A 24,269-nucleotide genomic window follows, 5' to 3' on the forward strand; every position below is an offset into this window, starting at 1 on the left:
AAAAAAGGAGAATAGTATAAGAAAAGGGTTGTCAGGTCTTTTGAGTCAAGCTGTGGCTTGACCTGTAGACTTCGGGTCTCAGGTTGGGGAGATGGCAAACTTGATTTGCAGTGGAATAGGCTTTTGGGTCAGAATCAAGTCATCACTATTTTGGATTCGAGCTAAATATAGATAGACTTTTAAGATGAAGCTAATTTAACTTTTAAATGATTTTGAGAAACAGGTACTAAAATTACGGAATAATAAAGGGCTAGCTGTGTGATATTTTTAAAAAGTTTATGACTCTGATAACATAGTAGAATGATTCGAAAGAAACGAGAGAATCAAATAATTGCTCAAACCTTGTAAGCAAATTAAAGTTGATGCTCTCAATCAGACCCAAATCATGCGATGTAACGGTGGAGCAATTGGGTAAACTTGCATGCACGGGCGTAGAATCAAGGACATGGCCAATCTATGGATGCATGGAAGAGAAGGGCATGCGGGAGATGGAGATAGGAGTCGTTGTCAAAGAGAAAGATAGCATGTGATCAAGAAGGAATAGAACTTGATCCATCTGGCAAAGCGTTTTTGCCTTCAATCTTACACGGTAGCTTTGATACCAAGCAGCAATTTAGTGCTTTCTTTATTGATTCTATCCCATTCTGATCACAGCCAAGAATTGATCTCCCCATCGATGATTATTCCCTGGTAGTTGCAACTTCAACTCTCGTCACCAATGTCTATCAATTCGCAGCACTGTTGGTTAACATAATCTCTTCTGGAAAAAGGTTTTTAAAGTTTGACTTTCTTTTCCCTATATCCTTCTTAATTTGTAGCAAGATGGTGAATCATCACCGAGCTACCATTTCCAAGGGAGAGAACGCGAATAGTAAGACTGCAAGAGCTAAACACATTTAAATTTTTTTTTTTAATGTTTGTTTTTATTGTGAGAGTCATCTGGTAGCTCTAGTGGGGTCACTTGCTAAAGAGATAAGATAACGATCAAGGAAAAGATTAATTAACACGTACGGTTGGGCATGCAAGCTAGCCCAATAAAAAATGCTAGTTGAAGGTCATTCCAAAACGTCACTCACCGAATTGATGGACCCCATGGCTCACGAAGGGTAGAGGCCGAGCCAAATGCTAGCTAGAATTTATGGCCATCCTTTTTTATAACCCATAGGAGGTCTATAGAGAGAATTATTGTGCTTGTGGTTGCTCCAGGTGGGGAGGTAAAAAAGATTAGAAAAAAAAGAAGAGAAAGTGCAACCTTTATTGAAACTTTAGTTGCATAATTGGTTTGAAACGTCTCTCTAAGAAGCAGATTCACGTGTTCCAGAAAAGAGATGGGAGATCACTCACTCACTCCCTTTTTTTTCAACCTGACTATGATGAGTTACAGCAACCACTGCATCAACGAAGGACTAATAAACTTTAACGGCCCACCAAAAGCGAAAAAGGAAATCAGATTCTCGGATTCGATTTAGATTCGTATATTTAAAAGCCGAATATTTGCTTCGCATATTCTGTAACCGACCTTTTCAATTGTTTCGGATACGTTGGTAGGTAATACAGCAAAAAAAAAAATCTATTTTTAAACGCATCCATTTCTCGCATACGTTTGGAAGTTTAAGATACGAGCTGTATGTACTTTGCTACTCCCCCAACGTACGTACAAGCTGAGTTGGCGTACAAGCCAACTGGCGTCTGCCATGTGTACACTTGCATAGAATGGCAGACAAAATTTTGATCCAGAGACAAAACCACAGTGATGGTTCAAGTAGTAGATAAGTCGACTGCCACAATGTCAGCAATGGCTATAATTTTTTATTTATTTTACTGAATGCAACTGTTCACGTAGCATGAAACATGTTCACATAACATAGCAGTAAAGAAACTGCTACGTTACACAGGCAACGCAGGTACCAATGGCATGATATAAATCTCCCACGGTGCTACTTGCATGCAGTAATTAATGCCTTTGGGACAGCAATATTAAAACTGAAGTGATATGACCAGAATCCATAGTAACGCATTCATGTGAGAGGCCTGTGGAAATTTACAATTTTTTCCCCACTTATATACATACCAGCTTGGTAGGCTAAATCACTCTCTGGGCTGGGCTAAGCCTGGAAGGTCTGGAGTTGGGCCAAGATAAGAATATATACTTGGGTTACTGGAGAAGTTGCTTGTCAATTGTTGGATGTCAACTGCCCAGTATATGAATATATATGTAAGCAATTTCTGAAATCGGAAAACTATAATGATGATGTCCTGCAAATCATATAAAGGAAAAGAAAAGGGCTCCATTATTATCATTTCTGCACCCTCTTTTTCAGCACCAAACTTCTCTCCGCTAGTCACGCAGGTTTGACAAAAGTTGAAAATTGTAGCTCAAGTCACGAAGTAGGTCGACATGGACATAGGTCAAGGCCAATTAAGCTCCAATTTGGTCGACTGTTCACCGCAATCAGCGGCTCTAATGCATCCATCTGATTTATTATATACGTGTCGACTGTTTGCCCGAAATCTCGAGGTCATTTTTAGGGTACCCAAAGCTAATGCACCAATTTTATTTTCTCCTCTTGTGTTGTGATTTACTCCCTAGAGCACATGCAGCGTGCGCAAGCTGCCATAATTCGAGCCCCACACCAACCACAATCCCCGCATGATTCTACTTAAATGCTCTAAAATAGTAGTAATTTCTTCACATATTTTTTTCCACTTGGTGCAATCACTCTGTTCTCTATATATAGAGTAGTATAATAACACACTAACATCCACAGATATCCATCGATCAAAACAAGAATGGCTTCTTTTGCTAAACAACTCTCTCTTCTCTTCCTCCTCTTCGCCTTCTCTTCGCCCCGGGCCGACGCAGGCCGCTTCTTCTTCAGCAAGATGACACGCTCCGAGGACTCAACGGAGACGACGCCGTTACCCGAAGCAACCCCCGTCGTCGTCGAAAACAACCCACCTGAGAAGCTTCCTCCCCGAAGCAAAAGCGGCTATGGCCTTTACGGCAAGGGCCACGAAGAATTCTCGCCAACTACAACCACCGAGCTCTCTAATGAGAACTACAATGACAATAAGTACACTTTTGACAACAGCCATCCCTCTTTCAATAGAGGAAGGTACGAGACGAAGGAAACATATGGTAAGCCATATCCGAGCTACGAGGAGACGAGAAAGCAATATGGTATGAGTGACACTAGGTTCATGGAGAATGGCAGGTACTACTACGATGTTAATGCTGAGAGATATGGCAATGGCTATGGCTCATACAACCGTGGACGTGGTAGGTACGGCAATGACAATTACAATGGCAATTACAATAGCAATTACAATGGCAATCAGTATAAGAATGAGATGGAATACCAAAACAACCAAGAGAACCAGGAAAGCGAAGAGGAGTATGTTCCTTAGTTAATTAAGCTAGCAGTTGCGAATTTGCTAGTTATTAATTAGTATGAGTTGCATGTAAGCCTATGTATGTTAAGGTTTATGCTTGTGTTTGCTAATGTGTATGAGGTGAACGTGGAGATTCTGTATGCATTTTAAAAACGTGTCTACTATTGCAGCTAAGTATTCTTGTCATCCATCAAGCCCATGAAGAACAATGACGAACATATAATAAAAGAGAGTAAAAAGTACCACGAATTTGATTTGAGCTTAACCCGACGACAATCCAACTTGAATTCGGGCTAAGATTTCCTAGCCTAGGTGTCTGATGGGCTTGGATTGAAGTTTGGGCTTGTTTGGAGATTCGTAAGGCCTAAGAGACTCTAATAAGATTTTGCCATCTTCCTTTCCCTCTCTTTCGCCCCATTTTCCTCCGCTCACCATGGCCGCCGCCTCTGTAGCCGCGAGAGCATTTCTCCGCCGCGCTCCCTCTCCCTCTCTTTGCGGTGCAGCGGCGAGGGTAGCCGCCGGGGCCAAAGCCTCGCGCCCTCCTCTTCACCGGTTGCCCAAGCAAAACCTTGTCGCCCCTCGCTTCCTCAGGTGAAGAGGACGAGACACGAAAAGAAAGAAAGAAAAAAAGACGGCGTTTCATTCTTTTGGTTTGTTTCTTCTCACTAAAATCTGTTTGCTTTAAGGTCTCCCGTGGAGTTGAGCTGCTGCGTGGAGTCGCTGATGCCGATGCACAGCGCGACTGCGGCGGCTCTGATGACTTCGATGCTGGCCGTGTCCCGGAGGGGAGGCGGTTGGCTCTCCGAAGGTACACGGGAGCTCTTATGATGGCATATTTTTTTTTTGGTACATATAGATTCTGTTGTTTTACTTGATTTCTTTCAAATTCGGCACGCCATTTTCGGCGTGTATTTCATCTGGGTATCGTTTATCTAATTACAAGGTATAAATTTGTTTTAGGGTTTAGGTTGTTAGATTATATGTCAATTCCTAGTTGAAATACAGATTTGGGAGTTGTTCCATTTTGCTTTTTATGAAGGTATATCGTTTCCCTTTTGGCTTAAATGTAACAATCTTAGTTTGGAAAGGTAATCGTTAAGTGTTTATCAAGGTATTTATTTGGGTATCACTATCGTAAAGATTTAGTTCTATTAATGTTAGACTTACAACGTGAAGTAGTCAACTTCAACATCGCTATGTGCAAATGTCTGATGAATTTAAGTGATGCAGGTGAATGTATTTGCTGCAAATTCCAGTTTATATAAAATCTAAAGAAATTTATATCTTTGAGTGTGATAATGTTTGGATTCTTAGTGGTCATACATCAAATTCTCTAGAATTCTGAACATGTCACATTCATATCAGCATGGTTTAAAATTTCACCCCAGACAGAACAGTAACAACCAAAGCTTAATGAAAACTAAAGCCAAGATTTATTGGTTAAGGCCGAAATTATCAAGCTTTCTAGTTTTGACATTTATTTTGGAACACAGTAGGTTAAAACCATCCTATTTCAGCGTAAAATATTTATATTTTATAGGGGTTAAAATCAAAACTTTGGACCGTGCATGTCAGATGTTGGACTAGTGTTCCTTAAAAGTCAAAGTAGTTTCTTATTGGCAATATCGTGTTGTTATATCTATGGCTTGCATTCTTCTCTTCCCCATTTTCTTGTGTGTTAATTGGGAGGTCTAGTGCTTCTAGCTTATTTACACTAAATATAGTGTGGTCTTTTTGTTAAATCTAGTTTGTTCCATTTCCACTTGATATGCCCTGATTACAGTAAAACTGTAAAGGGGTTCAATACAGCTGTGTGGTTTTTTTATATGCCATCATGCTGTTGACCTTTACTGCTAATATTGCTTTCTTGACAAGATTGTTTTCCTTCTCTGTTCTGGTCTGAAGGATGAAGCTTCTAAAAAGTTCATGAGTGGAGATAATAATTATCAGTTTTATATAACAAATTGAAGGTTTAATCGATAAATTGGTCTAATTTTTCAGTGCCTTTTCCCATTATTCAAAATCTTCATTAGCCATAAGGAACAAAGTTTATTTCGTGTGTTATACTCTTGTAGGACAAGATACACTAGATGAAGGTGAAGCAAACAAAGGTGATTAACCTGAAAAGGTTATGTACAGCTAGTTGGAACTATTAATGGTTAGCTTCACCAATAGTGCAAGAGTAAGGATGGACATTTTAGAAAATATTCTGTCACTGTCATGGCACAGCTGAACTGAGGATAACTGTCATCTTATTATATGTGAAGTATTCCTTCATAGGTTTCCTATTGTTTCCTTATAAGATGGCTTGCAGCAATACTTGTCAACTTTGGAATGAACAGCAATTTTTCCTATGGTCACTTTTATTGGGAAGATCTTTGAGAATTTAAGCAAACAAAGTTATTGTTTTCCATTAAGTTTGAATTCTCCCACATTTCCTGATTTTTGACCGATTCAGTGCTTATTATTCTTCATCCTGTTGTAGTTTGAAGTCAGCTTTATCCCTGGGGCTAGGCAGTAAGTCTTAGACATTCTCAACAAGTTCATTTATCTTTTATACATATTTGAAGTCTTCTAGGTTAGAGATGTTTTGCAATGGTGTACGGTCGGTAAGTCCTGTATTATCTCGATCTTCACTGTAGTATTGCTGAATTGTATAATCTCCTTTTGATGATTCATAACTGTATTTAGTTATAATAGGACATGCTTGTGGCATCTTTTTCATATTTACGAGACAGTGAATAACTATGTTTCTAGAGTTGGGTAAAAGTATAACTTGTCTTGGATGTTGTCATATATGAATATAAAAAATGAGTTAAATACTTAATGCAGTTATCTACTAAACTAAAGGATATACTAATGTGCTGCATTCAAAACAGCTGCCAATGATGACGCATGATGGATGATACCCGGTGGAACGCCAAAAATAATTGTGCAAGACTCAGCTTTCACATTCACAGGCAGTTGTTTGTTTGTTTCATAAGTAATCCAATGATAGACTAGTATATGTATTATTTGCCTGTCGAAGATCTGGATGCAATGTGTTCAAATTGTTATTACAATTCCAAAAGCAGATTTACTTTTCTAATCAAATGTAATTTTGTACTAAAAGCCTGGCTAGATGTCCAGAAGTTCCTGGAAGCAGACAGATGCTTTCCTATGCTTTTTAAACTACATAATTTTTTAAAAATATCTGAGATCTCGAGTGGTAATGTTGGCTTTACGTGCGGTGGAGTCTTTTCAACAGGTTGTTACAAGTGTCTTTCTTCTCAACTTACAGACAGGTACTGATCAAAAGTACAAAGTTATATCAGACTGTAAAAGAGTAATAACTTTGCAGCGCAGCGGTCAGTGACAGTCTGCAGCCATGGCTTCAGGCCAGAGGATGGGCAGTTTGTTCGTTTCCTTTTATCTCTATATCTGAATCTTCTTACCTTTCCTTTTCAGGTTTAATTCTAGCTGTCTTCTGATCATTTTCAGAGTACGCTCTTAGAAAAGAGATTATTTTTGGCCAGTTATATCATGGCATCAGATTGACTGCATAGTCATGACCTCTTCCAAACATCTGCTTAGTCTTTACTGTAAAATATAATATAACCAATTGGCTAGGCTCCATACTTAGAGACAGAACAACAAATCGATCACATATAACCAATTCTTTTCAACCCATTAAATAATTTGCTTTCCACAATACAGCTAATTACAGCTGTAATAAAAATCAAACTGATGCAGTGATTAAATCATAGATGGATAGAATTCCCAATAAAAACAAAATCCTCATAAGCTTCAGCAAATCTTTCCAACTGCAAACTTGTTTCAGAAAACCTTCTACCTTCAGATCATCGGGCAGGCCGACATGAGGAAACCAAAGTGGCTGCAGAAGCTCGAAGGCGCCTTGGCAGGACAAACTATCTGCATCAAGACTTTATTCACTCTTCCACGACATTCACAAGCTCATATTCAACAAGAGATAAATTGTTGTCCTCTTTTACTGTGAAGCTAGCAGGTTCAGTGACCTCAACACGACCCCATTTGTCAACTGCCAGCCTCATTGATCCTTTGAACATATCTATCTTTGCATTCCGCAGTATGACAGTGTCGCCTGGTTTCATCAAATCAACTGTAAAAACAAAACTGTTCAGCAATGACAGGAAAAAAGCCAGCGCGGTTGAAACCCACAAAAACTGGCCCAAGATAAATGAAAAAGTTGCTCATCTCAAGTGTAGGCAGACTTCACCATGTACATGTAGGTATATCAACATATGAAAGGAAAAAAAAAAACATGAGATCCTTGTACACTCAGTTCTAACAAAAAAACATATAGAAGAAAGGAAAAAAAACTCAGAATACCAAAAGGGATGAATCAATGCAACAAAAAAAGATAAATTCAATCGATATGGACAATGCTCAACAATCCCTTTCCCTCTTTTTTCTTCATCTCTTGCCATCATGAATGTCAAACTGTGTGAAATTGCGAAACAGACGAGTCATCAGATGTTTGCAAGATAAAGGGTGTCCATTCACTAGTGCAAAAGCCCAACCAACATAGAAACAACAATCAGGCAAACTGCAACTTCTTCCAGATAATCTTATGCCACAGAAAAACACTAAGCTAGTATGACTAACATACAATAAAATCTTTACAGAATCTTATGCTAGAAAAGTTCATTATCTTCCTGGAAGGTCAATAACCAATAAACTGCCACCAAAAGAGAGGAGAGAGATATTCATTTTCTATATTCTTTTCTCCTTCTCTGATTTGTGTTTGCGGATGTTGTTCTTTCTTCTTTTGTGGTGCAGGGGGTCAGTTTCAGGGAACTATCAGCTTGTGAATGGAAAGCAAGATCCCCACAAGATCACTAGTAGACAAAATTACTATATGATTTACCAATCCAAGGTTTATATGGTTCACATTTCACCAACTTTGGCATAGGTGTCTACTCATCCAAGGACTCAATTGATAATATATGAACAACCTAATGCATGAAAAACATGAGAAGATGGACGACCTTCCCTTGAAAACATCAGATGAGGTATACATTAGCACTACCACAAACTGTGAAAGAGGATTCCACAATATGGAATAATATCAAGGAGAGATCTGGGTACAGGATCATCAACTAGATCCCACAGTGCAATGTTGCAGGAAGTAATGGAGCAGGGCCAAGTTTTTTTTTCTTTTAAAATTAGAAAATAGGTACATCTCTTTAGGTCAAGAAAACAAACAATTATTTAGTGAGAAAAAGGTATAACCAATCTTATCCACAGAAAAGAAAGACTAAATAAATAATCAAAAGGGATATAGCGTATTAGGTAGCCTTGACAGATGACCATCTTAACCAACAAAATGACGTCCTACCTTTTCTTTTTAATAAGTGACGTCTTCAAACGGGTAAAATGTTACTGTCACAATTCACAAAGTTATCAATTTCATGTTAATCTTCTCCCACCTCCAGTTCAGACCAATCCAATCGAAACTTCTCCAAGAAAGAAAAAACGATCAAAACAAATATATCAAGACATGGAAAGAAACCGTGCTCCCCAACCTATTTGGAGGCAGAAAAAGATCTTACCTTTATACAATGGAGAGAATTTGGGACATGGACAGAAGTTAAACATCACATTCTAACACCAGGACGAATAATTCATATCCTTCCATTCTAATGAAAATCCCCCAGATCCATTCCTAAAACAAACAAACCTCCGAAGTCGGCAAAGAGAAAGCTTTCTTACCTTCCCTTGTACCAGGTTAATGATAATATAATTGACTCCGCTAATAGACGATTCAATCCAATATCAAAGATGCCTAAAGGCAAGACGACGAAATCAAGTCAACGCAATACAGCTTACGACAATCCACCATAGTTTCAAACACGATCTAATGACCTGAAATTATGATTCCCCAACGAATCATACAAGGAGGTGAGAAAAAGAGAGAGATGAATAATCGAACCGACCCTGCTCATTTCGGGCGGTGAAGACGATGGTGCCGGTCTCGTCGCCGATGAGGCACTCGGCGATCCGGGTGGGCCGCACGTGCGCGGCGGGTGCTGCGGCGCGGCCCTTATTGAGGACCGTCTTGGAGCTGAGGACCTTGGCGGTGAGAGTGTGACCGGTAGTGCCTGGCTTAAGCTGATCAACCTTAGTGAACACCGGCTTCCTCTTCGCGCCGCCGCCGCTTTGCTGCTGAGCCGTCGCCATGAACCCTGGAAGGAGATGACGGGAAACCCTAACCCTAATAATGGGGAATAGAGGAGGAATTAATAATAGGAGGACGGGAGAGAAACGAGGGGAGGCGTTTGGGGAGAGGGGGGAGAAGGTATAACATTTGTAATAACCCGCGGAGTAGTTGATCCGATGACCCAGCGGATTCGGGTCGGTTTGGATAGGATCTGAAATGATAACCCGATAACAATCTTACCGTAGAAAAATCCCAACTCAATTATATAAAGAAAAATAGAGAAAAACTAAATCCCAACTCCATAGATTGGTATGTGGACCAAAAACTAGAGTAATCCGTAAAACAAGGGGTCAGACTTTCCATGCTCATATTATTCTAAGTTGACACGTCATATTCAGACACGGTCAGACGTAGACGGAAACCAATAAAAACTTCATCTCTATCTTCCTCCTCTCTCTCCGCTCTCTCTCTCTCTCTCTCTCTCTCTCTCTCTCTCTCTCTCTCGCTCGCTCTCGCTCTCGCTCTCTCGAGTGCTCCGTCTCAGCTCGAAGGACTACACGAAAGATTCGATCAGAGCATAGAAGAGAGCTCGAGAGGAGAAGCGTAGGAGAAGAAGCCCTCTCTCCTTGTTGTGGATCCAAGAGCTACCACCGTGAAAAGCTCAAGTACTCTTCGAGCGAGCGATCGATGGATTCGGATCTCTGGATCTCTCGCCTCGCCGCCGCGAAGAGGCACTACGCGAGCCAATACCACCACAACTCCCAATCAGGTCTTCTTCCCGTACTCCGATTTGTTCAATTGTATCTCGTAAAATGGTTTCTTTGATGCGGAGCTGTACTTGGTTCGATACAGAAACTCGCGTTTTTGAATTTGAAATACTTTGAATTGATAGATCGGTTTGGCATCGACGAGATCGAGATGGAGGAGGACGTCAGGCCGGATTTTGCATGCCCGTACTGCTACGAGGATCACGACATCACGTCTCTGTGCTCGCATCTCGAAGAGGATCACCCCTGCGAGTCTAAAGTCGCTGTGAGTGTCGAAGCCCTAACCTTTTGGTTGACCCTTTTCTTGATTGTAACATCAAGTTTGAATCTTTCTTCCGTTTCCGTGATGAAATTGACTTGTTTACTTGGGAATGATATAATCTTAGATGTTTGGTAGTTCTAACAGCAGTTGTCTCATTTTCCATTCAGTTATTAGAGCTGATGCCATTGTAAAATGTGTAGAACACTAAAAAGTATGAGCTTTTGCATGAGTATTTCATTCAGATCAGTTGATTCTTTTATAAACTTGCAGATTCTGCATCATATGGGTTGGCATTCACTATCTGGAATACCATTAAAGATTCCTTTAATAGGAAGTACTGTGGTAGTTTGAGTTTGGAAGGAACTCCAACATATATGTCAAACTAAAAAGAAGGAAATACTACTTGAGTAGCATAAGCTAGATTTTTTTCCCCTCTGAAAAAAAGCCAAAACCTGGCTCAGTTTCATTATGGAATAGCCCAAAAATTTGTATCCACCTGTAGTAGATACAAACATATACAACTCTATACACCCATAACCAAGCAAGCAAAAGTATCACAGTATCACAAAGAGGAATTGTAATATCTCACATCTAGACCAAATTAATAAAATATCAGGAAGCAACTCGAGCAACAAGTTTGATCATCTTCAACTGTGATGGTGTTCTTCTTCCTCTCATAAACCTGGTGTTTGGCTTTCTTCTGCATCTCCTTCCTTTGAGGCGCGCATAATAATGAAGGCATTGTTAATATGATTCATCATATCCAACGCTTGCGTTAGCTTAGTAGTATTAAAAGTTCTACTATTCCTCTACAACTAGAGAGACTATAAATAAGCTGCCATCCAAAATCCCAAAGGCTTCTCCAATACTTCTTTACACCCCTGCACTTCTCAATATTCTAAACATCCACCACATCCTTTGGTGTTGCAAATCATGAAGTTTTGTTTTCATTATCTCTGCAAGATTTGAGAACTCTGTTAACCCTTACAATCCATGCAAACTAAGAATCCGTTACTTGTATGTTCTAGGTATGTCTTTGAAGATATTGATAGATCTCTCAGTAGTCCCTTTGCATTACCAGCCAACCATGCAACTTTCTCATGATTCTTGTAGTTTACGTGCTTTTCTTTTTTCAGGTTTGCCCCATCTGCTCTGTTAAGGTTACACGAGATATGCTGAATCATATAACCCTGCAACATGGGCATCTATTGAAGGTATCCTTTTCTTTCTATGATATTCTTATCAGTAGGCACAAATGATATATTCTTCTAGTGAACTAGTTGGTATCATTACGGAATAAAATATTAAACTTTTCTTTAACTGAGTTTTACATGCAGAGATGCCGAAGGTTACGCAGATATGCTATACCTAGTGGTCAGGCATTTTCTTTGCTTGGAAGGGACCTTCGAGAGGCTCATCTGCAGGTTCTTTTGGGAAGTAGTGGCAATAGGTCAAGAAGCAGCAGTACTGCAAATGTTGCAGCTGATCCTTTTCTTTCATCGCTTGTTCTCAACTTCCCAACATCAGAAGAAGAAACTTCAAAGTCTTTGATCTCCACTGCAGAGGATGCGTGCGTCAAGAAAGAAGCGGCTTTACAGAACTGGAAGTATAGGTAACTCTAGACTTCTACTATATTTCAGGATAAATTTATTGTTGATATGTTTTGATGTTCTCTGCTTTCAAGTATGAACAACTAAAATGTGGGTTAGTTGATCTAGTTTGTGAAGAAAAGCTCTTCTTTTTAAGTTATGATTGAAAAGATGGTAAATGTTAAAAATGATTCCATATATATATATATATTCACACACATATATATAGTTGGCTAGACTACGAACTTTATGTTAAATCTACAAAAAGTTTTGACAATTTTTGTAGTCATTCAGTATAGACTGGGTATGTGAAATAGCCAGTCTAAAAAAGAAAGGCAATCCGCAGTCATCGCAATTCCTCTTATCCAGATATCTTTATTGTGACCTGTCAGGATCCATTAATTGTCGCCATCATCTAGAGTATCATCCACTCTGAACAAATTCATTTCCTTTTTTAACAGTTTTGAATCATCACTCACAAACGAGGAGAGGGAACAAAAGAGGAAACATGCCACTGTTAGAGCAAATTTCGTGCAAGATCTACTTCTCTCTACTCTATTTGGTGAGGTGTGAAAGGAATCAAGGACCTGTTGTCAAATGAGTGGTCGTGACAACTTCACCCAGAGATGCAGATCTTGCTACTGAGGTGGATCATTTTGACAAACAGAAGCACTTTTCTGAAGTTCTATTTCAACTTGGAAATATGCTAGCTAATTTCGATGTTCTGCAAGTTTCTTGATGTTTTCCAAATGAATCCACCTATTTATTTTGTGACAATCCAGTATCCAATTTGCAAAATCCTATATGTATGAAACTATGAATAAACTGTACCCGTGTCACGCCTTTAAGAAATCTTTGCTTTTACCAACATCATGTCAAGCATCAGCGCAGCTCTGAGTTTGTGGGCTTTGGTTATTTATTTCAAACATCTCAGGAGACCACTCTAGATATGAAGTATTCACTTGTTACTCTTAAAGTTGAGGCAAAAGCTAACAGCTAACATTGCAAATATTTAACGTGAGCCTTGTTTTGCAATGTGTATATCGGCAGAAACTATTTAACTGCTGCTGTTATTTAAGTAAAGCAGGAAAATTCCTCTTTTCATCATGTTATCTGAGATTGATATGGTTGTAGGTTTGGTTTGCTCGCTCTCTTTAATGTGCAAATACTTGGCCACTGGAAGAGCAAAAGGATCAGTAATTTTGCTTGTGTTTTGTTGCAGCATTTTGGGATTTGCTAGTTTAGCAATACTCCATCAGCCTCAGTCTAACTGAATTAAAAGTTGTATATGATGTTTAAAGCAATGCCATGATGGGTTCCTTCAGGCGGATGATCTCATACATAATGGAATGCAATGGAACAACAATTGGTACATCACAATGACATGTAAATGAAGACGGCAAAAACAAACACCAAAATCAATACCATCACGTTTCTTTTCTTTCCCTTGTGATAAAACTAGAACGCTAGAAAAAGCAACTAGTACATGGAAAAACTAGATCAAAAGGGCAAACTTTTCTTCATAGATCACGAAACGAATCCATTGCACAAGAGTACATCCATCGATACCAAACATTGTGACTGCTATGAAAGTCTTAAATCTCTATTCCTTCAGAACAGAAAAGGAGAAGTGGAAAAGCAAATGAATTAATTATACAATGATGACAGAAGATCTTCTCTCAGAGAGTTTCTCGTGCCTCAAATAAAACAATCTAATTAGGAAAATCTATGGGAAGAAATATTAAGCACAAGGTAACACCGGTCTGAATTTCCAAAACTAAATAGTTAAATATCTACTTCTAGAAGATACACACGAGTGAAATTAGTCAATACAATAAGCTACAATAATTAAAAATGAGGTACTCCGGCTCTTAACAAGGAAGAGGTTAGCTGTACAGAAGAAATGGACTCTCTCAGTTGCTGATGTGAAAACTGCACCAAACCTGCAAAAGATGTACATCATTAGTTAAATTGATGCATCTTATGGGCGCAGTATGCGCAAATTTTAGTGGAAACTAAATGCCTAGTCAGGGCAATCCAATCTCAAATATGATTTTACATTTGCATTTAGCCTAGTCATGATTAAAGAAAATTCAAAATTGTGCTACAATAGAAGGGTAGAGTGATAAAATTTGTGAAAGCACATGCCCTTGCTCCTGATGTAACGTTTTACAACAGTGGTTGGTGATGAAGTTTCTAATGACAGTAGTCAGGATTAATGGATGAAACAGACCAGGCTGGAAGTTATCAAATGGCCATCATAGCTTATTAAGTTTACTGCCATGTGTTCATCGAGTAAGAGAAACTTTGAGTTCTCATATTATATATTTGAATAATTAGCGTGCAAAAGTTCTATATATGTAAGCCTCCGTTCACTTTAGAAATAAACTTTTTCTTATTTTAAAATACAACTCCTAATTTCAAAATAATAGCTCATAATAATCATATTCTAAAATATAAACACTATTTATTAAAATTACATTTTATATCACACTAATCTAATTACTAATTTATTATTAATATCTATCCCATCAACTCATTTTATATTAAATTAAAGGATATTTCTAATAATTTTATAAAAAATAAAACATATTTTTTCATCTTTTCAACACTTTTATATCACAATATCACATTAAAGATAATTATTATATCATTATTTTAGAATACAAGTAAACATAAGAATAGTTACTCTTAAAATAAAAATCTCATTTGGCCTCTGGTTTTTTAAGAATGATTTTTTTAATTCTGAAATACATTTCCTTATTTCAGAATAACAGCTAAACATCATAATAACCATATCACAAGAATACAGAATACAAATATTATTTATTAAAATTACATTTTATACCACGCACTAACCTAATTACTAATTTACCATTATTATCTATTCCAACCTACTTTATATCAAATCAAAAGATATTCATAATAATTTCATAAAAAACAATACATTTTTTCTATCTTTTCATTTATTTTATATCACATCAAAAGTAATTATTATACATTTATTGTAGAATACAAGTAAATATAAGAATAGAGATTCCTAAAATAAAAGCCTCATTTTAGAAATAACAAAGAAGAATACCTATTTTAGAATTTACCTTATTTCTGAAGTAAACGAGGAGAATAACAAAGAAGAATACTTATTTTAGAATTTACCTTATTCCTGAAGTAAACGAGAATAATAAAGAAGAACACTTATTCTAGAATTGATCTTATTACTTAAGTTAATGAAAGCTAATAATTATAAAATTTCTCTAGTCATCATGAACTCATGATTTACTTTTGGAAAGTGTAGAGATCTTTATAGGTTTAACCGAGTACACTGAGTTTTTTCTAGAAAATTCAACAAAATAATGTAGTAAAAAGTCTAGTTGTTCTTGTGGTTCCAGAACTAGTCTCTAGAACTACTCTTATGTTGACTTTTGTAGTTTCAGAGAAAAAAAGAAAGGACAAAATAGGACTCTCTTCCCAATATCCTGATCCTCTCTATTTAACTTATATTTCTTCTCCAATTCCTATCTTTCCTCCTGTTTCCGTATTTTTTGAAATCCTCTTTTGTTTTCCAATAAATCTGAATTTTAGTATCCTGCATTATAGCTCTTTCTATTTAGATATTACATCAGTAGTACCTGACAAGTGTCTCAAAACTTAAGCCAGTCAGTTTTCCATCATATATTGATATAAGCTAGAGTAGAATGTAATTCATAGCAGAAAATTTTCTGATCTGTATCCACAAGTAGCCTGTTCCTAGGTGTAAACATTTACTGAGTTTAGTATCAAATATGGCCTTCCTCTTCATATTCTTATTTTGATCGCCTACTTTATTCAATTCTCATCAATTTCACAAGCAAAACCTTATCTCAATAATTTTGAGATATCCTGTTATAGGGATAACTATGTAACAAGATAACTTAATCCAGCCTAAGGCTTAAATGTAAGCCCAAAATAGGGGTAAGGTCGACCTCTTCATTGACATCCGAACATGAAGGGTAACAGCATTAAGTGTATACAAGTTGTGCAGTAGCTAAGTACCTCTTGCTAAAACAGAAACATTCTATGATAACAAGAATAATCAAAATGCTTTTGATCAATTATACAAGTCTTGCTATTGCAAATTATTGCATAATAATATCAATAAGAAGTTATTCTCTTGATGGCCATAACATGATTGCAAAATTAAATGCTTTAACAATTCCTTTTTGCTAATCTCAATGGGTGAGACAGTTACAGGTGTAGTCACAGAAGGTGCCAACTTAGGGCCAAAGAAGTAGTTATCAGTGGACTCTCAAAGTTGAGCACTTTGCCTCTGTTAAGGATCAAATTAAATGAATATGAAACTCGCTTGACTTAAGGGTAAAGAAAAGTAAAAGCATAGGATATATGGAGTGTTCCTTGGTTAATGTAAATGGGTGGCCTCCTTAAAGATCATAATTACCAGCTGATATGGTCAAACAATCAGAAAAACATCATCTAATGGACATAGAGTAAAAAATGGTTCCACAAAGAAAATCACAAGCACGGCTTTCAATAATTGTAAAAAACCAACTCCTGCTTAATTTAGATGTATTGCTTTGAATGCCACCAACTCCTGCATAATTTAGATGTATTGCTTTGAATGCCAAACAAGCAATGCACAAAATGCAAAGAAATCAGATAGTGGCTGCTTGCACATGCAGGAAATTTGCGTATGAAACACAAAATGTGGCATCGATAGTAATGTGTTCAGAGTCTAAATTTGTGTGAAATTAATAGAATATAGGGGAACATAGGATAAAACAAATCCTAGATTACCAATAAGTATGAAGAAGTACCTCAAATTGCTTTAGACCTTTTGCCAGTAAGAATACGTGATATCTGGAGGCCCCTGCTGAAAGCTTCATTGAAGAGAATCCTTGTCTGCATTTCCTGGAATCCAGGCAGCCATGATAACAATGCAACTGGTGCCATAATAATCACCCCAAGGAGTATCTCATACAAACGAGCTACAGCAACCACAGTGTCCCAGACCACGGTAGCCTCAATAAATGGCCGGACCACTTGAGCAATGGAAATTAAGCCCCATCCAGTAGGAATAAATGCCAAAAAACTTGTCAGAATATCGATAAACTGAAATTTAGTGAACTTGAGCAATACTATGACGACTAGTATCACTAGGATGACAACGAAGGCTTGAACAGTTCGGTAGTAAATGTGCTCCTTTGCTGCATATCTGTCACGCGCATAAGCCATAATCACAAATACTCCAACAGCCACAATCACATACATCCAAGAAAGTAGATAAACAACAATGCTTGTGCTCCTATCGGCAATATTTAGCTGGTATACAATGCCATACTGGAAAAAGAAATACCGTAGATCTAAAAGTATCTCCAAGAGCTTTCCCCAAAGACCAGTTGTTCGAAGATGATCTTGTTCCTCATACCACCACACTTCCCAACTCTGATCAGATTTTGAAAAAACACCACCACGATACCAAATCCAGTTCATAAATTCATCAAAGTCATAAACAGTTTTTAACCAATCAAAACCTGATGGATTAAATGCAAAGGGAGCCATGATCCAAGATACTACCAGAAACCAGCTTGAGATTGTCATGACTATGTAAACAAAAGTGTCCTTGGCAATAGCACTGTAAGATGCATAAACAGTCAATATAACCCCAATCTCTATTGCCTTTATGAAATGGCTACGAGCATAGAGCCTATAATTCTCAGCAAAGCTCTTGTGCTGCACAACAAAACCACGCCCAGTAGCTCGATATTTTGCACCTCCATGAAGAATAGTCCGCCCATAATAATGGGTTTTAGTTCCCATGGAGAAAGTATAGAACACCGAGGCAAGTTGTAGCTGCATTGTCAAGAAATCCCACACGGCAGGAAGGAACCCAAGCTCAAGTGAGTTTTCTATAATCATGGGCAAGGCTGTGAAAAGGCCAAGCTGGATGATGAACTGCTGATTAAGTACAGTACCCAGGGCAGCATTATTAGTAGAGTCAGCATTGCTCCTGATTGCTTGTTCGAGTCCACTGAGGGCAAGATAGAGGCGCCCCCAAACGAAAGCATATACAGTCAGCACCACCATCATAGTGTTAAAGTAGAATCCCACAGTGGTATAGAAGAAAGAGAGCATCCTGAAGAAATCCAGTCTGTGACCCAATCTATAAACATCTCTGCTTAAAGTCTGCTCACCATTGCCACTAGCAACCTTGGCTTCAAACATTGATATCTGATTCAACCCTACATCCCGTCCCTTACCCACCTGGATATACTCATGGTGGGTAACATTGCCACCACGCAATGTACAATTAAAGCCTGCAAATATGTCCTCGCTGATATTGATTACTCTGGAGGCCTTGCTAATACCACCTCGACTCAGGAACCAGATGCGATCAAAAACATCAGGATGCCCATAATGCATCCTCACCTTCAAGGGGTTCGCCAAAACTCGCTGTCCAAGGGTAACAAAGCTTGTCTCTTGCGCAGACATGAACCAAGCAAGTGAAGAGACAGAACCAGTAAAAACATGCTCTCGAACCCCCAAGAGTGTCGGTTTCCGAGCTCCATAGAACTGTTTGTACTCTTCCAACAGATTCCGCATCTTGAGGGCCTCCTCAAAATAGTTATCCTGATTCATGTCAATTGTCTGGACTGCATCACCCCTTGTAAAAATGATTGCGTGATTCTGATTCTCAGGCTTGCCCTCTCCAAGTTTCAATGGACCAGGCAACCTGACCCGGTAGATCTCAACCTCTTGCTCCAATTGCTGGTCATATTTCACAAGAACAGAATAATATTGCACTGCGTCCCTCCCTGAATGGACTTCATCAACATAGGCAACGCGTAGGGCCTCATTGTTCTTCATGAGATACAAGATCTCGTCAGCATGAGGGTCTTTCTTTGCCTTCTGGTTTCCATATATCTGGCAGGCAACCACATAAGTGTACTTCATCAGAGCAGTCCCATACTCATGTCCTTTGAACAATAAGCTCACACTACTGCTTTCTCTGCTCAAATTCCTTGATGATAGAGACTTGCCAGCATCTCCCAAATCATATTCATCATTGCCATGTCTAAAGGAACCAACTGAAGCTAGCTCTCTAGAACCTTCCCTTATGTCAATCTCAGAAGCAGAATCCAGGAAGGTGAGCATCTTAAGTGCCTTGTAATAGTACATCATCCCCCTTACAGTTCGTGACAATGTCTGGCCCCTATATGAGGCCCAAAGCCGAAGATCCCTCAACCTTTCACCCCATATCTCTTCTTCATTAACCATCCCTTCCCTCCTCATGCGCTCTAAAAAGTTTGCCCAATCATCTTCATAAATCTTCTGCAGATAGAATATGATAGAGATGCCATCTTCATTCTCAGTCCGCAACTGTTCCTTGCTGTACAGAACCTCCTCATTATAATATGGGGTCAAAACACTGAAGGCCAACATCTTCTCAACCTGGGGTGCTCGAGGCATGTTCATGAACAAGGAGTTGCTGAAGAAAGCAATACGCCGTCGAGCCTCAAGATTCTTCGGGACATTATTCATGGAATCCCTAGAGGCTAGAATCGTATGCAATCGTCTTACCTGCCTATAGAAAATAGCATTATCTTGACTGGGCAATACAACAGCATCCTCAAAGAGCAGGCCAGTTGCACTCGGTCTTAGTGGCGCTAAACCTTCTTGCTTTAGCTGTTCAATGCTCTTCTTAGCTTTTGGAAAATCACGAACTGCAATGTCATAGAGAGTCTGCAATGTGTTGACCACTTTGGTCACATCCTTGTTCGGCTTCAGCAACAGGTCCAAAAGGTTTATCAGTTTGGCATGGATGCTGGGCAATACAGCCATTTTATATTCCACAGTGAACTTCTCTCCCCGCATAGAATCATCAAAAGCAAGAAACATTTGGGTAACAATGGAGTGCTCCTCTGTTCCCACCTTCACAATTTCCAGCAACAAGTGCTTGACACTGTCATAAGCCTCAATTACTGCACAACGCCTATACTCATTCTTACATATCTTTCTCCAATGCCTCTGATCAGACGCTTCTAGCTCCTTCGCCTGCCCCAGAGCAAGCAATAGCTCATTGCAGAGCAACAAGCATGGCCACCTGATAACCCTGATGTTCCATAAATCAGGTGGTAGCTCAAGAAGTTCCATCTCACGGTCACTAATAATGTCCTCCTCTCTGAACGTCATGATGATCTCATTCCATATCAGGGCAAACCTCCTTGCCTCCACCTGGTTAGACTCGATCTTTCTATATGGGCGTCCCAAACCATACCTCAGCTTCAGCCGGTGAATCGCATCATTCAGCTTGCTTCGCAGGGTGCCCCTGTCCTTGAACAGCTGTTCCTCAGGCATCAAATTGAAGTGCATCGCACTAGCAAAGAACTGGAACCTCAACCGGAGCTGCTGCACATTCCGAATCTCGCCCAGGTGCGAGAACAGACCAACAAGAGCACCGGTGAGTGAGGAGAAGATGGCATACCAGATCTGGATGTCCATCAGATAGATCAGGACGACAGGGATCCACAAGACGATCACGGCGAACCTGTTGGTATGTGTGAAGAACTCGTGCCACTCCTGCTGGACAGTGGGGAGGTTGTAAATTGCTTTGGTTGGACCAACCATGGGCTTGATCTGGAGGAAGTAACTGAAGATGAATTTAACTGCAAGAAGCGTGACCCAGAAGAGGGCATACTTCACATTGTCCACCAACCCTTCCCTCAGCCCTCGCCCGACAAAGATGCGGCTCTGGAACCACCAAGTGAGCATGAAGAGGATCTTCCAATTGGTCTTCTCAAGGAAGTTCCGCACCCATGGGATGATGAAGAGCACAAGGGCGAGAACCTCCGGAAGCACGAAAATCCCGGCTGCCTCAATGAAATTAATAACCCTCTGGTTTGCTGCTGCTGACCACCTCCTGTCGTGGTTTTTCTGATCCCACATGCGAGCATACAAGACGCTAAAGGCAATAGTCCAGCCAGCGGCAACAATGCTCTTGAGTATCATTCGCACACAGAGCAAGGGGTGCTCCCTGGAGATGAGGCTGTACTGCATGCCAGCATGGACGAGGGACTGGAGGAGCCGGAGGGCAGCCCAAGTGATGAAGACAGTGAGGACGCGGACCTGTGTGTCACGGCTCTGGAGGTTCTCCCAAGGGTATGTCTGGCCCTGCCATGCTACGATGGTGGCGGCCTGGAGATATAGGATGAGCATGATCCAGAGGCGGTCGAAGCTGTGATAGATGTTCCAGAAGGAGCGCTGCTCAACGAACCCGGTCTTGCCCACTCTGTTCCTGCTAGGTGGGGTGACGAAGAACCTGCTGGATTCGCGGATGGGCCAACCGATGCGATCGAAGACGTGGCGGCTCCAGAAGTACTCGTTGATGTCGTCGTAGTTGCGCCAGGCGGAGTGCGGAGCGGTACCGTTGCGGCTGGCCTCGACCTCAGCCTTGATGGTGTTGTACATCGGGGTGACGACGCTGGTCAGGAATGCGTTCTCCCCGTTAACTGCAGGTAGGGCATGGCGACCGGTGTTGGCGTCGATGTAGCCTTCAAGGACGCGGTTGAGGTCCATGGCGACGTGGTGGAAGATGTACGCAAGGCACTCTGGGACGAAGCGGAGGTTGGCGGCCTCACCCCAGACGAGGAGGTAGAGGGCGGAGTAGAGGAGGTCGCGGCGGGGGTCGGCGGAGGAGCGGTTGCGGGAGGTGTCGGAGAACCAGAGGTGGGGGCGGCGGCCGAGGAAGCCGCACCAGGAGGTGTAATTGTTCAGGAGCTTCTTGCGGAGGCGGCGGGCGACGGAAGGGTCGAGGGAGTCGATGTTGTCGGGAGGTGGCTGGAGGCGCATCTGGGAGTTGGCGAGGAGGAGGACGAGGTGCTCCCGCTGGTTCCGGACGTTGTCGCGCTGGAAGCCAAAGAAGGCGCCGAGCCAGTCGAGAAGGTCGAGGCCGTCGTTCCACTCCATGAACGGGGGCTTCGGGAGGTCGCCCACCGCGCGTAGGGCGGCCATGGCAGCCCGCACCTCCGGGAAGCGGAGGGACGGGTGCTCTGCCAGGAGGTTGTGGATAGGAATGATGTTGTAGGGCTCCTCCTCCTCACGGGTGAGATCCATTGGGCCCACTGGCCCGGGCCGGGAAGGGCGTTGCCGGAGGCTCATGGCAGCATCAGATCTGGAAGCAGCTCCTTCTCCTGTCTGTTACAAAGAGAAAAGAGGGGAGGGAGGGGAAGAGGTGGAGGTGGGTTAGAATTTTGGAAGGAAAAAAAGATGATTTTTACCGTTTTGGGAATGGGATGAGATGGGGAAGGGAGGAGGAGGAGGAGGAGGAGGAGGAGGGATTGCGCGTAGTGTCGTGTGGTGGTAGGAATATAGAGGCGTGATTTGGGGAATGGTGGGTTGCTATTTGCTCAGCTTTTTCGGTTGTCAGTTTTCCTTCTGCGAGAAGTTCTCACAAGAGGAAGAGCTAAAATAATCATGTTATGTTCGCACCTACTCGTTGCTCTCAACTTTATGATGTTGAGACAAAATTTATGGGTAAAAAACGGATGGAATAGTATTATAAATCCCAAGGTTGGTCTGAAATTTTTGAATATGATTCGAGCCAAATGCATACAATAGTAGCATGGGACGTTGAGACTGTATGTATATATTTTTCTTCCAGTTCAAAATGACGGTCCAAATGCAACGTAACGTTCTAATTAGGGGAAAAAACAAATGCAGGCACCCTGAGATGTTGAAATGGAACAAACGTCATGTTCCAGTTCCAGTTTCCAATTAATACGGCGAATTTTTTTTCCCTTATATCCACATCAAATGATTCTGAGTTTTAAAACAAGTACCCCACTAAATTCCCCCAGCCTATGTGATACAATTAAAGCACCCATTCATCATATGATATGACCAGGTATTATATATATATATATATATATATACATGGACCCACAGGATTCCACATAGTGTATATCACACAGTGTAACATGAAAAAGACCGATGCTTGCAGCTTGAGGAATGATCAAGACCAAGGTTATAAAAGAAAAATAATAAAATGATAAATCACATCATGAGATCCAAAATGGTTAGCGTACTAAAACGACAAAGTGGGCTGCAAGCGTCCTCGTGGGCAGGCCAGTGCGTGCCCACGCAAAATGTTCACCACCTCTATCCCTCGTGAATCGTGATTTCGTTATGTTAAGAAATTAACACTAACCTATTTTTCTTCTGCAACAATTATATGGGAAGGGTTTAATTGTTCAATTAAGGCTCTCCACGAATTAGAACTAACTATTTGATCTACTGTAGGTGATGCTCTGCTCTCGTGGCCTCAGAATAGCTTTAAAAGAGAGAGAAAAAAAAAGCCCCGAGATCAAATTAGAGCACAAATGCTCTCCCAAGTACCGTTCCCCAAATCGAGGGGCAGAGATAGAGAGAGATCTAAGTAGTACGAAGTACCTGGGATTAGAAATCGCAAGGAAAAGCGAAGCCTCCTGCAAACCCCAACGATTAGGGTTTCCGAGCTGAGAGATCTGCGAAGCTAAGAGACGTAGTGCCGTCCTCCCAGATCGAATGACGAGAGAAAGACGAAGACGAACGCAATGTGTGGGCGAGTGGAGAATGGAGTGCGAGCTCAAAAAAGCTCAGTGTACCAATCTGAAACCCTAAATCGGGAATCCTCGTTCGGTTTCCTTTCTACCCTTCTTTTTTCCTCGATTAGTTTTTCCTTTCTTTTCGGCGTTACTCGAGACCTCGGTCCCTATCATCATCAAGACCATCCATCCTTGTCTCAGAGTGGGGCCAGGCAAGATCTCTCTCTTTTGTTTATTTTATAATTTTTTTTACTTTTCCAACGACAGGATTCAAATGGGCCAATGAATTGGACCAAATCCGCATAACTAAAGGGGCCTGCGAGTCTCTTATTGGGCCAATAATTGATGGGCGTCAGGGGGTGTAATCGAGCTGAGCTATTATCAAATTTGACTCGAAATTAATTTCGAATCTGAACTCAGAGTCAACTTTGAGTTGATTTAACTTCTAAGTTGGAGACTAAACGAACCGACCACTGCAAACTCAAGCCTGAATAAAGCCTA

The 24,269-nt window shown here is 40.5% G+C and overlaps 5 protein-coding genes and 1 non-coding gene across 6 annotated transcripts; 3 read left to right on the top strand and 3 right to left on the bottom strand.

The window, feature by feature from the left end:
* The first annotated feature begins 2,753 nt into the window (after positions 1–2,753).
* LOC140769568 (uncharacterized) lies at positions 2,754–3,567 on the top strand. Its single transcript, XM_073110304.1, has one exon. It carries the CDS (start codon positions 2,791–2,793, stop codon positions 3,406–3,408), a length of 618 nt encoding a protein of 205 aa, XP_072966405.1. The 5' UTR covers positions 2,754–2,790; the 3' UTR covers positions 3,409–3,567.
* A 224-nt stretch (positions 3,568–3,791) lies between these two features.
* On the top strand, positions 3,792–6,504 carry LOC140769570 (protein NUCLEAR FUSION DEFECTIVE 6, mitochondrial-like). Its single transcript, XM_073110307.1, has 3 exons — positions 3,792–3,984; positions 4,080–4,201; positions 6,273–6,504. Exons 1-3 carry the CDS (start codon positions 3,827–3,829, stop codon positions 6,290–6,292), a joined length of 300 nt encoding a protein of 99 aa, XP_072966408.1. The 5' UTR covers positions 3,792–3,826; the 3' UTR covers positions 6,293–6,504.
* A 530-nt stretch (positions 6,505–7,034) lies between these two features.
* LOC140769569 (uncharacterized protein At4g28440-like) lies at positions 7,035–9,709 on the bottom strand. Its single transcript, XM_073110306.1, has 2 exons — positions 9,351–9,709; positions 7,035–7,513 (listed from the first exon to the last, which is right to left on the bottom strand). The coding sequence occupies exons 1-2, from the start codon at positions 9,592–9,594 to the stop codon at positions 7,323–7,325; spliced, it is 435 nt and encodes a 144-aa protein (XP_072966407.1). The 5' UTR covers positions 9,595–9,709; the 3' UTR covers positions 7,035–7,322.
* Positions 9,710–10,050: 341 nt separating this feature from the next.
* Positions 10,051–13,060, top strand: LOC140769567 (protein DEHYDRATION-INDUCED 19-like). The gene is made up of 5 exons (XM_073110303.1): positions 10,051–10,343; positions 10,467–10,606; positions 11,740–11,817; positions 11,941–12,215; positions 12,654–13,060. Exons 1-5 carry the CDS (start codon positions 10,262–10,264, stop codon positions 12,763–12,765), a joined length of 687 nt encoding a protein of 228 aa, XP_072966404.1. The 5' UTR covers positions 10,051–10,261; the 3' UTR covers positions 12,766–13,060.
* A 649-nt stretch (positions 13,061–13,709) lies between these two features.
* LOC140770476 (callose synthase 11-like) lies at positions 13,710–23,901 on the bottom strand. The gene is made up of 3 exons (XM_073111687.1): positions 23,635–23,901; positions 17,004–22,380; positions 13,710–14,135 (listed from the first exon to the last, which is right to left on the bottom strand). Exon 2 carries the CDS (start codon positions 22,342–22,344, stop codon positions 17,005–17,007), a length of 5,340 nt encoding a protein of 1,779 aa, XP_072967788.1. The 5' UTR covers positions 22,345–22,380; positions 23,635–23,901; the 3' UTR covers positions 13,710–14,135; position 17,004.
* On the bottom strand, positions 19,300–19,379 carry LOC140771525 (small nucleolar RNA J33). Its single transcript, XR_012106179.1, has one exon. It is a non-coding gene; the product is annotated as a small nucleolar RNA J33 (small nucleolar RNA).
* Positions 23,902–24,269: the final 368 nt, after the last annotated feature.

This window comes from Typha angustifolia, chromosome 11, assembly GCF_048772165.1.
Source record: "Typha angustifolia cultivar Huaian chromosome 11, ASM4877216v1, whole genome shotgun sequence".
NCBI lineage: Eukaryota > Viridiplantae > Streptophyta > Magnoliopsida > Poales > Typhaceae > Typha > Typha angustifolia.